Below are 13,540 nucleotides of genomic sequence, written 5' to 3'. Positions count from 1 at the left end.
TCAAATCAGAAGCCCCACCAGGCACCACCCTTGAAGAGAAGAGCAAGGAGAGAGAGAGGCTGAAGAACAGCAGCTCATCCACGTCCTGACAAAGAGCAATGCCCCCACTCACAATCAGATAAGGGATATTATCTCGGTAATAAAAGGCAATTGAGAATCTAAATGAAAAATCTGATGCTTTTCATGCTGATTTATTTTAGATTAGGAAAAGTTAAACCAGATGTAAACATGAAGAGATGAAGTATGAAGAGGCAGTCACGGGGGAGAGAGAAATCTCTGATTTGAGTTATTATAGGTGCAGGGTTGCATTAACCAGAAAATACACTGTCTGACACTAATTACTGTTGCAGAAGAGAGTTCATAAGATTGAAAATAAACATTGTGGCTCTGGCAAAGACCATCTGATGGTGCCTCTGACTGCTATTGGAGAGGCAGGATTATTCAGCCTAGGACTAGCCACTCTATGGGTCTGTCTCCCCATGGAACAAACCTTCTGTGGAGGTGGTGGAAACTGGTGACTGGCTTTGCTTTGGACTTTAACAGCCTGTATCATTGTCCTGAAGGGAAGATTCAGCCTTGTTTTCTGACTCCTTGGAAGAGAAATAGATTTGGGCGCTCCCTTTGGTTTACTTTGAACTTTGCCAGTATCCAGGGAGGCTATAGGCAGGGAGGATCTGTGTAGACCTCTAAGATCCCCGATTGTTCACTCTCTTCTTTCCTGAGGTATATGAAGTCCCAGCGCCATTCAGGACCCTTCCCAGGCAAATGCGTGCGCATGCGCGCATGCACATATACACACACACACACACACACACACACACACACACACACACACACACACTCTGCATGCAGCTGCATCTGGGGAAGGGAACATCTATGTGCCTGCATTCCGTGGTGATGTGGGAGTATCTGGACCAGGATGGACATCTCCTGGTTAGGTAGATCTAGGACGTAGAGCACATTCTGTACTCTCTCTATATGTATCTCTATCCAGAGCAGTCAGAGAGGTCTGTGGTAGGGGGGTCTGTGGTAGGGGGATCTGTGGTAGGGGATCTGTGGTAGGGGATCTGTGGTAGGGAGTTCTGTGGTAGGGGATCTGTGGTAGGGAGTTCTGTGGTAGGGGGGTCTGTGGTAGGGAGGTCCGTGGTAGGGGGGTCTGTGGTAGGGAGTTACTGTGAGGAGTGGAGGGCTGGTCACCAGTGTCCATTGAATGTGCATTGTTGAATGTGCATTGTTGAATGTGCATTGTTGAATGTGCATTGTTGAATGTGCATTGAATGTGCATTGGCTCTGGTCTTCCATCTTCCATCCCAAACCCTGGGGAGCCAATATGGCTAACAGCAATTCTTTCCATTTTACAAATCTACAGCTTGAACAGAGACTCTAAGCTGACCTTCCAATTAAACTCACTGATACTTTGGTAATAAAAATCCATACTAAATGGAATAAAATAATAAGATAGCCATCATAAATAGCCGTGGGTTAGTTTAGGTAAGGTTTGCTGTCAGATTAGGGAGGGAAACTGTCAGACATGGGCCCTCTATGGATTCTGGACCCAAACAGAGTATCTTGGAGCAGTGTGCCAATGGCGTAGGCCCAGTTGCTGGACTTGGGAGGCTCCAAGAGTAGAACACGGGCAAGTTGCTCTATGCAGTGTGAAGTCCTACGTGTGCGTGCGGCTTCCTGTAACCACAGCTGCGCATTCAGCCACAGCTCCCGGGCTGCTTGCGCGTGTGTGCGCCGCTGCCGCTGGAATTTGCGGAAGAACTTGCTGTTGGTATCTCAGTCACAGCCTGACTACAGAATCCCTGCGGGCGGTGCTGACCGGCTGACCTGTCCTCTGGGAAGCGGTGGCCGCTGCCTCGGGTGACAGGCAGGAGGGCTGGTGGAGCTGACAGACACCATTTCCTCGGCTTTGGTGAATAGGCAGTTTACCATTCCTGGGCCTTAGTCCCAACAAAAACCAGAACCTTCTCCAAAGCAGAAATAGCAGACATGCTCAGGCCTCCCGGCCATTTCTTAAGAGATTTTAGGAGTGAAAAAGGAGGTAATAGTAAGACTTTGGCACATTGGAATGTTCCATATTTTTTATGACCTCTTGGGATCTTTCTTTCCCCTCCCTCCCTCCCTCCCTCCCTCCCTCCCTCCCTCCCTCTCTCCCTTCCTTTCCTGGGATTTGAACTCAGGAGCTCTACTGTTTGAGCTGTAACTACCCAATGACTATGGGGGCTCCTCGTGTGGCCTCCCCCAAAGCCCTACTTGGGTGGGTTGTGCCAAAGCAGCAGAGACATAGATCACCGCTGCTGCTAAATGGGGTTTAAGTTCTCTTCTAACCTCACATCCTACATCACACCACCGTTTTCCTTTCTGAAAAGTGATTGTGCATTATCTAGTCTTTCTTGTGTGTGTTCCAAGTCCTAGGAAAGGACAAATGGAGGGATAATAGCTTACTTGCAAGCTTTGCCAGATAGTGCTAACTAGCCAGATAATAACCCTCAGGAGTGATAATGGCGATGATCTTTAGAACAGGCCGGGTGGGAGCTGCAAGACCCTGGGTCTGACATTGCTATAAAAACTGGTTGGAGACCTGGCTCCATCTCATCTCCTTCCCGCCGCGACCTTGGCCTGTTCCTCCACTGGGCCCTTGGTCCCTCAGCTGCCACAGAGGGGCTGGTGGCAGCTGGTCTTTCTCATAGTCATGACGAGGTGACATTGGGGAATGTGGAGCTGGGGACTGGCTCTGGTGATAGCACAGTGGCTGTCAGCACTTACAATCGATAATCATGTTGCTAGGCGGCCAAGGCTGAGTGGAGCCAGGAGGGGACAGCAATGCTGCTAATGACGGACTTCTTAGATCTCAGCCCAGCCCTGTCCACACTCCCACACCCGCCCCCCTCCCCCCGCCCCATTCCTTATACCCCACAGTGTCTAGGGAAGGCTGCCTGTTCCCCGAGGCAGGGGCATCATTTGTCTGCAGCATCTTCTGATGCCTCTCCCAGCCCCTCCTCCCCTCCCCACAAGGGGAAGTGGGTACCAGGAAGTTTCGCTCAGACTTGGGGCTCTGAAATGACCCGAGGACCCGAACAAGACCCTAGAGTGAGCCCAGGTTAGGATAGAGCTGTCAATTGGGTCAGGCCATGGGGCACGGAGGGCTGAAGGAGATGTGGGCAGACCTGAATGAGTTTTGTAATGATCACCACAGCCCAAAGCGTCACACCCACAGCGTTGCAGAACAAACCTTTGCCTCCTGACAGAGCAACCAGTCTGCCAACCTAAGTGAAGACAGCAGCGCACTTCTGTTTGCATTTATTTTCTTTTTATTGGGCTTTAAAAGCTAATTCCTGAAACTTAATTGCTCACGGTTTATCCATTTATCAATATTTATTGAATTCTCAGTTCTAGGTCTTCTGCCTCCCACCAGCACAGCGGTGGGCTGGAACTGACCTATTAGATGTGGTTCTTTGATCTACTAACAAAACCCACAGCAGAATCGATGTTGGCTGATTACAGCTTTTCTCCCTTCTTTCCTTTCTTCCTTCTGGTGCATTTCGAAATGATCAGAAACATATCTTTTATTCACTGGTAGAGTTAACTCTGGAGAAAATAGAGCTATGCATTCACAAACTCCCTAGTTCTTTCCTGGGAGAAAGGAGACAGTCTATGCATGTTCCTAGGGATTTTTGTTTGTTTATTTGTTTTAAAAAATAAGATACATTATTGAAGATTATGTATCAGGCAAGCGAAAACATAACACTGAGAACGATTTCTGCTTATTTTCCAGATCCACAGTCAGCTTTTATCATCCCCCAAAGATCCCTCTGCCTGGGAAAGAAATGGAAGTCTTTTGAGTGCAGGTAAAAAACTGGGCTCTTTACATTCATTCATTCATTTTTCATTCATTCATTCATTCATTTGCTCATTCTCTCTCCTTTACTTTTGTTAATAATGAAATGTACACTGGAGCCTCGCTTCCCTCCAAACATGAGATGCTAGCTAAGAGGTTCCATCAAGATTTGAGGCTGATTTGAATTTCTAAACCCTCAGGGTTTCTGCCAGCAGCCAGCAGACTCTGTAAAAGCAAACCATGACAAAGGAGCATTGGCTGCTCAGGCGGTGTTTTTGGAGCGGAGGTGACCCAGGTGCTGAGTGGCGGGTTCAGGGCCGCACTGAGTGTTCTTCCAGGAACGGGCAGGAGGACACACAGGTAATATTCTCAGCAGAGAATGCGTGCAACTTCAATGTGGGTGTGGAAGCTGTGCATCCATAAATCATTTTTTATGAGGCTTCAGCTCATAGCCAAGGAGCTGTAAAAACAGCAGGTGAGACGGTTACAGTTCAGAACTTTGATAAGTTTGTTAACATAAATTATGTGAAAGCAGCCCCCCCACCTCCTTCCGGTTAGAAATCATATGGATTTAGGTCAGACTTTCCGACAGTAGTGTAATAAGACTACTGAGTGAAGGGCATATTCAACTCAGTGGCTCAAGCAAAAACAAATTCCAAAAGAATGTTTTCATGTAGCAGACTTTAGTTTTTCAACCTTCAATTTTTGATGAATAAATGCGGCCGATGATCTACTGTGGATAAAAAAAATGTATGTGCGTGTAAATACATCTGCACAATGCCTTTCCATGTGTATATGTGTGCATACACGTGTATAGCCTCTCTCTTCATTTTCGGCCCACACATGTCTTCCCAGAAGATGTTAAGTACCTGTATTTCTTTCCATAACCAACATAGTCAATGCAAGACCACAAGGCGGGACTCTCTAGAGAGCTAGCATCCTGGGCAGAAAGGGGAGGGGGAAGGAGAGGGACCCAGAGGGTGAAGAGGAGCAACGTGGTTTGCATGCATATGTGACCAGGTCCTAATGGGACACAACAAATACTGTTTTAATAAGGGAAGAAGGGGGATCTCATGAAGGTGGAGAACTTCTTCCAAGTATATTGTACGCATCTATGGACCTATCACAATGAACCCCCTTGTCTTATTAATGTATGCTAATGTTCACAATGCTGAAAAGATTATTTGAAAGAAGCTTTTGTACTTGGCTCTCTCTGGAGGCCCCTGGAACACGGTTTGTAGCTTCTCCTCCAGTAGTGGCACATATTTAGTTTGGACCCTTTCAAACCCAAGCCAGAACTTGCCTGTGTTGTGAACGTGACTCCACTGACAGATGCTTTTGTCTGGATGGCAAAGGCAGGCCTAAGGAAAAGAGTCAAGCTGGCTGTGAGAGCCATTGGATCTGGGAACTCTTTCAGTATACATCCTGGCACTTTTTGGCTTATGATCAGGTCAGGCCAAGGTGGGCCTAATTGGGCCTTGCATAGTGGATGCTCTTCCAGAGATGCAGAATCCCTTAATGACACAGGGACCAGTGTGTGCTGGCCCCAGGCTGGGGGTTGATGGTTTAAGCTGCAGGAAGTGGCCCAGTCACTGTAGGTGGGGATGGGGACTTATTTCCTGGCTTTCTTTTTGAAGTCTGTCTTTATTGTCAGAGGGCTGATTATGACCCAACACCATAAGAGAGACTGCAACCTTGGGGTTCTGGTGTAAAGCAAAGAGTCACACCTTTCCCCAGGGCTGACTTTCTACAGCGCCCCCTTGTGTTCTGGGTGTCTTCCTTTTAGGTTGTTCCATAGGTACAAATTTGCATTGGGTAGTTCTTAGAAATAAGAAGACAGATTCTGTTCAGAGCTTCTGACGTTGGGGATGGGGGAGGCTTCCATACAGTGCTAAGCTCGGCTTTGAATGCAGAGGGCAGGGGTGAGACCCTTGGTGGATGGAAGCTTACGAGAAGTTGACACTAAAGTGGGAGGACCAGAACGGGGCCTGCTCTCCCTGGAGAGCAGCCTGGCAGCATTCTCACCAGGATGTGGTCCAATGAGGCTCCTCGTGCAAACTGGACTCAGCAGGCCAGTGATGAGGCCTAGCAAAGGCCCAGGAGCCTGCAGAGGAGTCTGACGCGGTGTGATCAGCACAGAGTCCTTTCTACCATGATGGCCCTGAGCTCAGCTGGGCTGCTATCCCCATACCGGTCCAGATTTCTCCTCCAGAAAAGCACAGGGGATTTGGATCAGGAACCTGCTTCCCCGTCTTAATCTGTTTTCTGCTGCTATTCACAGAATCCCACTGACAGGGTAAATTATAAGCAAGGGAAGTGCATGTGGCACAAAGTTTTGGAGGCCGAAGTCCAAGATGGAGAGGCTGCCTCTGGTGAGGACTTCCTGTCAGGGGCGCAGAGGTCATGGGGTGGCACAGAGGTCATGGGGTGGTACAGATGACAGGGTCCTACATAGGAAGGTTTGGACAGGGAGAGGCCAATGTGACATCTGCTCTAGAAATCCAAGAAGCAGGGGGTGTTTGGGTAGACTTCAAGAGGCAAGCAGGAGCTTGCTCTTGAGACAGTAGTGTCTCACGCCTGTAATCCTAGCTAATCAGAAGGCTGTGATCGAAGGATTACGGTTCGAAGCCAGCGTGGGCAGAAAAGTCCATGAGACTCTTATCTCTAAACTACTCAGAAAAGGACAGAAGTGGTGCTGTGGCTCAAATGGTAGAGCACTAGCCTTGAGCATAAAGCGGCTGAGGGATGGTGCCCAGGCCCTGAGTTCAAGCTCCAGGACTGGAAAAATAAATAAAAAGGCAAGCAGGGCTACAGGTCTTGAGAAGCCATGAAAACAGCTGAGATTTCTGCAGGAGAGAATGTGGGTCTGGGAAGAGGATAAGGTTGCGAACCCAAAGACCCACAGGCCTGAATAGGAAGAGCACTGTTGTGGTAAGAGATGTGACTAGGCCTCTGTGGGTGGTTTGTTTTCCAAAGGAAGACATCTCCCAGGCTAGCATGGACTTCGCTATCAGTTGCATTTCATCTTGAGATCAATCATTCCTGTTCCTCATGTCTTAGCTCTCCTGAGACTTGACTGATTTAGGATTCTCTGGTCTCCTTGCAGTGACCCTCAAGTTCAGTGGCGTGGGCAGCAGCCTCTTCAGAAGTTAGATCCACCGGTAGCTGAGTCCTGACAAGGCTCATGGTGCTGGGGCAGGAAGTTTGAAGGGAATGTGGGCTGGGGATTCTCATTTTTACTTCTTTGATTTGCACAAGGCAGCTCTTTGCTGTCTAGGTCTGTAGAAATTCCAAGCTGCAGAGGACGAGGAGCTGATTTCTTATGGCTAAATTGTCCTCTTGGCAAGGCCTTTGAAATCTGTTGGCTTGGATAAAATTTCAGTGATTAATAGGACCCAAACCCGAAAGGAGAAAAAAATGTAGGAAAGATGACAATTTCTACTCAAAGTCACATCTGCTTTTGAAATCAGAGGAAGGTAGACAGTCCCTTTCAAATTCCAATTCTGCATATTATAAAACAGGTGCATCAATGCTACCCCTCTGCGCACACGCTTCTAGAAGGGGATGATGGAGAGTCAGGTGAGTCTCCTCAGGCCACTTCTGGGGGAAAACAGCAGACAGGACGCATAAATAAGGGAAATTGATGAAGATTACCTGGAATTTTAAATTACTGATTCTCTTTGGCTTATGAAGGAAGACAGGATGGCAGGAAATTCTCTCCCTCCTGATCAATTAAATCCGACCTTTCCAACTGGCAGTTTTCAAAGGGTGGGTTGTGATAGATGGGTGGAATTAGAGACATTATATTTCACTTAAACCTGGAGAAGAATTGTTGCTTTATTCCAGCTTTTATAAGAGCAGAGATTTGCTGTCTTCCTAACAATAGTTTTAATTTTGTTAGTTATGAGTCAAACAGTTCCCCTGAATCAAACATGGGCCCCTGGTCCTGCTTTGAGGAGCATTGTTCTGTTTTCTTCAGTAGATCACCTACTGAAGAAAGTCATTTGTAAATGTAGCTTCTGTGAGGACAGGAATAGAAGCTCAAGGGGTGTCAGGTGGATTCTTTCTGAAGCCTTGACTTTATGATGGTTCTAGTTACTGAAGTTGACTGTGTAGAATTTTTTTTTAAAGCATCCATTTTGATCATTCTTCCTTTAAGTCTCTTTTTCTTTTTACAGATTCCTTTCTGGCTATGGGGAGAGTTCATCTGTTGAACAATTTATAAGAGTATCTTTAATCAATGTACTTCTCTGGCTAAAAACCACAGTGGTCCTCAGAGGACAAAGTATAACCTGAAGACAGCAGAGTGCTCTTCACTCTCTGTCTACATTTTCCTTCTAGATTTTCCTCCAGTTTCATTGCATCCTGAGCATTGCGGCCTCCTCTCTCCACTCCTTCTCTGTACTGCTCTGACTAATTCCATCCTTTTGCCAGCAGCTTCCCCGGATGCAGCCTGTCCCACCCTGGCTCCCTGAGAGCAGTTTGTGTGTATCATTGTTTATCTTATCTGCCTGGTGTGTCTCCTTGCTTGCCTTCAAGGCGGTGGGCTTTGAGGATGAGGATGGACTTGGTTTTCCTCAAGGCTCTACTACTAGGTTCCGGCACCAGAGTGTAGTTGTTCAATAAATCAAATGACATATTCTGCACAAAATGGCTGCTTGGCTCCGTCAAGGTACCTTTGACCTTCCCAAGCCAGCCTAAAGAGCAGGGCCTGCCAAGAATTGGATTATAAAGCCAAGGCCCAGAGACTGGCAGTGCTTGGCTTCAGTCAGAGGCTTGTGGGTTTTCCCTCGGCCACCCCGGGTGGCTGCTTTGGATCTGCAGCAGTCCCCATCCACTCAGTACCCTGTCTGCTCTACACTGTAGATGGAGAAGACAGTCTCTGCTATCCTGACGGCTGGAGAACAAAACACAGCCGCTCTGTCTTCCTGCAGATGTGGAGAGGCTCGTGTAGGCTTATTGAACCTACTTGGGGAAAACATTATTGGAAGCAAACAGACCAAACCACCCTTGTCACCAGGGCTACGTGACAGTCCTGTGTGTTCTTTTGGGTAGAGAATTATGCTCACATCCTCTCCTGGATTCTGCCCGGTGGCTGTCGGCCACAACTCCACTTTGCTGCAATTGCCTATAAGTCCTGCAGTGAGCAACCTCCTTCCTCCCTCAGGTGAGTTTCTGCCTCTAGCTGCTTCTTTGCCCATCACCTGGTACATGATCTAATTAAAAAATAATTGGTTAAACCATGCACTATGCAAAGAGCTCAGCTGCAGATTCCTCGCTGTGTGGCTTCCAGTCAGACAGAATTGTATCCAACACTTTTTATTACTTCCTTTCCAAGACATGCAAGCTTGGTCCTGCCTTAAATATACTGGTGGCCGGGGAGTTGACCATGGAACCAGATGGAGGTGGACGTGAGGTGGTTGGGGGTCACTATAGCTCACTCTACAAGGGTATAGGAAGAAGCTTGCCTCTCCTCCCTCTCATAACGTGTGAGCCGCTCTGCCTTGCCCGGGCTGCCAAGTTGGGCACCTGGTGCGTAGCAATCCCACGCTGAACACAGGCACCAAATCTGCAGGAAGGCATCCAGCAGTGCCCTCCTCTGGGAAAGAACATGCCTTGGGGAAGTGTCACTAGAGAGCTTGAGTGTTTTGATGAGTAGCAGTAGCCCCTTGCCACCAGGCTTGGACAGGAGATCTTCTCGAAATCCCAAATGGGCAGCATGGCTATGCTTTAGCACTAGTTCTCATCTGGGGAAATCGAATGAGCCATCACAGATCCTAAAGCCAAAGGAGGACTCCAGGCCCCACCCAGACCCACAGCCAATCACAGCCCACCTTCCAGGTCCCACTCCGATCCACCAATCACAGCCCAATTTCCAGGCCCCACCCAGGTCCACAGCCAATCACAGCCCACCATCTCCTCCTGTGCTGTGCATGTTATAGTCAGGATTTGATGGTTGTTTGCATTTGATGACTGTCTGCTCCCCCACACAGACCATGAGCTTCAGAAGAGCACAGGTCCTGTCAGATTTTGTTTACTAGCCTGAGTGCCAAGCCCAGCTGCTCAGAGAACAGCTCTGGAAAGACATGGCTGATTAGCAGCAGGAGCCACATCGCTTGAGGAGTCTCGGGCTGGGTAGGGATGGAGAAACAGGCTTATCACCCTGGCCAGCATCAAAAGGCTTGAGACAGCAGGGTGAGATGCTGGGCCTGTCCCTTCTCTGTTTTCTGTTCTGATTTGATTCACCTTCACTCCTGTCCTTGCTTTTCTCCCTCCCTCCCACTATTCAGTCAGCCCCTTCCATCCCAGGCTGATAAGGTCTGGAATGTACAGACTTGATCATGAGCTCAAGTGGCATTGTTGCAGCTGCATTTGCTAGTTGGCCACTGAAGGAAAGGATGTAAATGAAATATATAAACAGGTACAGCATAAACGGAGAGCAACACACAGAATCAAAAGCATTTTTGAGGTTATTGTGGTATTTCCTGTAAAGCTCACATTAACGTCTGGATTCCCAGAGCGAAAGGAATTATTTGGCAAGTGAACTCTAACAGAACCAGAAGGGACAAAAAGGACTGGGACACTGAGTAGAACAGCTGTCAGATAAAACCCAGCCATTTATCCTACCCTTGTGTGCCCAGGGCTCTTACTGCTTGCTTTACATCCTGGTATCAGACCAGCCTGTGGGCCATAAAACCATTCTTGAGGCATGTTCTTTTTGAGAGAATTTCTCTTCCTTGGTTTTCAGGAATGGGTCTTCTCTGTCTCTATGCATACAGGTTAGTGCTGCAAAGGTTCCCCATAGCTCATGGCAAGGAGATACAGTAGTCAGGGTGGCCTGTGCCTGCTACAGGAGATCTGGTATTAAAAGTGGCAGGTTATCACTGGGACCAGTGACCCCAGCGACCCCAGCCAGTTTCCAAGAGGATGCAAGGACATACTTGGCCCCAGGGCAGGCTGTATTCCTGTGCAGGAGATCGGGAAGCTCTGGCAACCTGTTCCGCGTGATTCTTGAATTTCACGTCACTTGCCTACTTTGGGCATGTGAGGAGATTTTATGATAGAAAACTTTCCAGAACATTCTCCCCTCAGGCTGGTATTTGATAATGCTTTGTCTGATCTCTGTGTGAAGGGACAGGCTCCTATACACTAATTTAGGATTCAGCTAGGAAGTTTCGGGTCTTTTTGGTTTTTTGCATGCATGCTTGGCCACTGAGGAGGCCCAGCTCGCGGAGACTGCTTGCCTAAAGCAGTTGGTGCTCTTTTTAAATAGAAATCTTTCTTAAAGTGGACTCTTAGGGAAGCCAATTAGTAAAACCACTGAAAGCAGATAGAGCTCCAGAAAAAGGGAGGCTGGGGTGTGTGCAGACTGCCTCCCCGAGGCCCTGGTGGTCCAGTAGGGCCAGGAGAATTGAGAGGAGGAGGGAGCAGGAGGACCACCGGACTCGAAGGATTCAAGAGAGGATGGGCCACTTGAATCAAAATCGATAGCTCTCTCTTTGAGCATGGAGATTTCCCATCGTTAACCTGAAACCCTGTGGCGTGAGTAGATTTTCACCACGGGCGGCCGTGGGAGCTCAGAGATAGTACCACTTCCTTATTGACCTGAACTCCATTTCCTAAATCCTGAGTCACTTGAGTGAATGGCTCTCATGAATGTGATTGTCTTTAATGTCTCAAGCCCAAGCTGGTATTCTGGGCTCACTCCGCACAGGTAGAGAGCCATGCACCCCCTACTCACACCCCTCCATTCCCATGAATGAAGAGGAGGTAGAAATGTGCTATGGGTTTTAACTGGAAGATGGGATGAAGCAATAGTTAAGACTAATGGGACGGTGCTTTTAAAATACACTTCCTTTTCCGGTATTAAATAGCTTAGCTTTAATGACCCTCAGCCTCTAGTTTCTTTTAGATCCTTCAAGCGGGTGCTGGCAGGAGGCCAACTCTGCACTCCACTCTGAATGCGGCTTTCTCTAATGCCTTGCATGTGCTTAAGTTTGATTTGTTCTTTTCATGGGATTTAAGTGATAATCTATGAAAGTGGTTAAAGATCCAGACAGGCTGCCTGGAGGCGGAGGTTTGGCCAAAGCTGTCCCTAGTCAGCTTTGAAAGAGGGAGATGGGCGGGACAGGGCAGGGACTTCCCTCCCAGAAGTTGTGTCTGGAGATGAGGTCTGGGCATATGGACTCTGAGCATGGGTTAAAATGTGCGGCCAATGCAGTGTCCCTGCCCTCGGAGACACAACGGGGAACACAGGTTCTGTCGGGGGTGAAAGGCCAATTCTCCCACTGCTGCTTCTGTGACCTCAGACCTAGTTTACTGGGTATTTATGTGATGATTTGGAACTAACTTTAATCACTGATCATTAGCATCCAGGATGCCAGTCTCGTCACCCTCCGGAAAAAGGCAGGTACCTATAGCCACTTATATGCTATAGCTGAGAGGCTAAGAAGGGGCGCTAGAGGTGAAGGATGATCCATGGGCTTCCTCCCGGTTGGCAATATGGGAATTGGCCTTTCAGCATGTGACATCGACTCACACGGTCCCCTTGCCTGCCTTCCTCTTCATCCCTCAATCCTTGGCCCAGGATAGGCTCTGCTCTTCTCCCAGCTTACCCCACAGCTTCCTGGCCAGGAGCCCTGCAGTGGTCTACTCTGTCCTTAACCTTGGTCACACTGACCAGGCCATCCTGCAGGATGGATCAGGTCTGTGTCGTGGCCTACACTTTGGAGACCAGCAAATGGCTGGTGACCTCACCTCTGGTGTCTATAGCTCTGCCCCAGGCCTGCGCAGGGAATCATGGGGCTGGAATATCCAAGGCTCCCCTGCACATGACTTCATGGTTATCTGTTGAGGGAAGGCCGGGGAATGCCTGCGGAGCCTGCTTGCCACGGCCTGCCAGGAAGGGTCTCAGCATATGGGGATGATGGGAGGGGTGTAACTGAAAGATGGCAGCAGGCCTCAAAGTCAAACCAGGCTCCATGAAGATCAGGATGTGTTATGAGGAGGTCCTCATAACATCAGAGGATCCGGGGGGAGGACTAGTTATCTATAGAGTCATGGAATTTAGTTAACTACAGGCACAAGAAAGGTGGAAACCAACCCCGCCCCAGTTCTTGATAAGTTGATTGACCATTGATCATTCTATAGCTCCCAGGGTCTGGTGTGGCGATGTTGGTAGGATTCTGCTCAGAGGTTTGGGACCAGCAAGCTGTCAGCTTGGGTGAAGCCTCGGCTCAATCCAGCTGGTCTGAAAACTCTTCAAGGTGAAGGCCAGGCCAGGAGCAGAAAGAGGAACGTGCCATTGCACATCTAGGTCAAAGCAGAAGTCTAGAGATGAGAAAATGGGCCCTGCTTCTTGATGGAAATGGCTGAAAGCACATTGAAAGTGCACTGAAAATAACTGAAAGTTTCTGTCCCCAGGGGGCACGTAGAGTCAGAGTGCCTCATGCCACTTATCCAGGAGCCACAGGGCAGCCTGCCTCACGCCCAGATACTCCCTGCATGTTATAAGGATTTCTGCTGCTGTCTACAACCACCCCATGAGGTAGCGTCTACTGAAAGATAAGAGTATTGGGGTTCAGAAAAGTCCAAGAACCTATGGGGCTCCGAATTGCGCATCAGAACAGGGGAGTTCTGATTTATACCCGAAGGTTTTCGCCGGCGTTTGTTGATGCCCAGGACAGCGTGCCTGCT

General features: G+C 48.6%; 1 protein-coding gene across 1 annotated transcript in view; it reads left to right on the top strand.

Annotated features, from left to right (window-relative positions):
* Positions 1–13,540, top strand: part of LOC138803858 ((E2-independent) E3 ubiquitin-conjugating enzyme FATS-like) — a 198,357-nt gene that overhangs the window by 14,124 nt on the left and 170,693 nt on the right. Inside the window, exons 3-4 of the mRNA XM_069987928.1 lie at positions 3,782–3,854; positions 8,865–8,876. Of these exons, the coding sequence (XP_069844029.1) occupies positions 3,782–3,854; positions 8,865–8,876 (85 nt within the window). The remainder of the gene's footprint in view (positions 1–3,781; positions 3,855–8,864; positions 8,877–13,540) is intronic.

This window comes from Dipodomys merriami, unplaced genomic scaffold (assembly GCF_024711535.1).
Source record: "Dipodomys merriami isolate MVZ:Mamm:240054 unplaced genomic scaffold, mDipMer1.0.p SCAF_35, whole genome shotgun sequence".
In the NCBI taxonomy this organism is placed as follows: domain Eukaryota; kingdom Metazoa; phylum Chordata; class Mammalia; order Rodentia; family Heteromyidae; genus Dipodomys; species Dipodomys merriami.
This window is presented reverse-complemented; position numbering and strand designations above follow the sequence as displayed.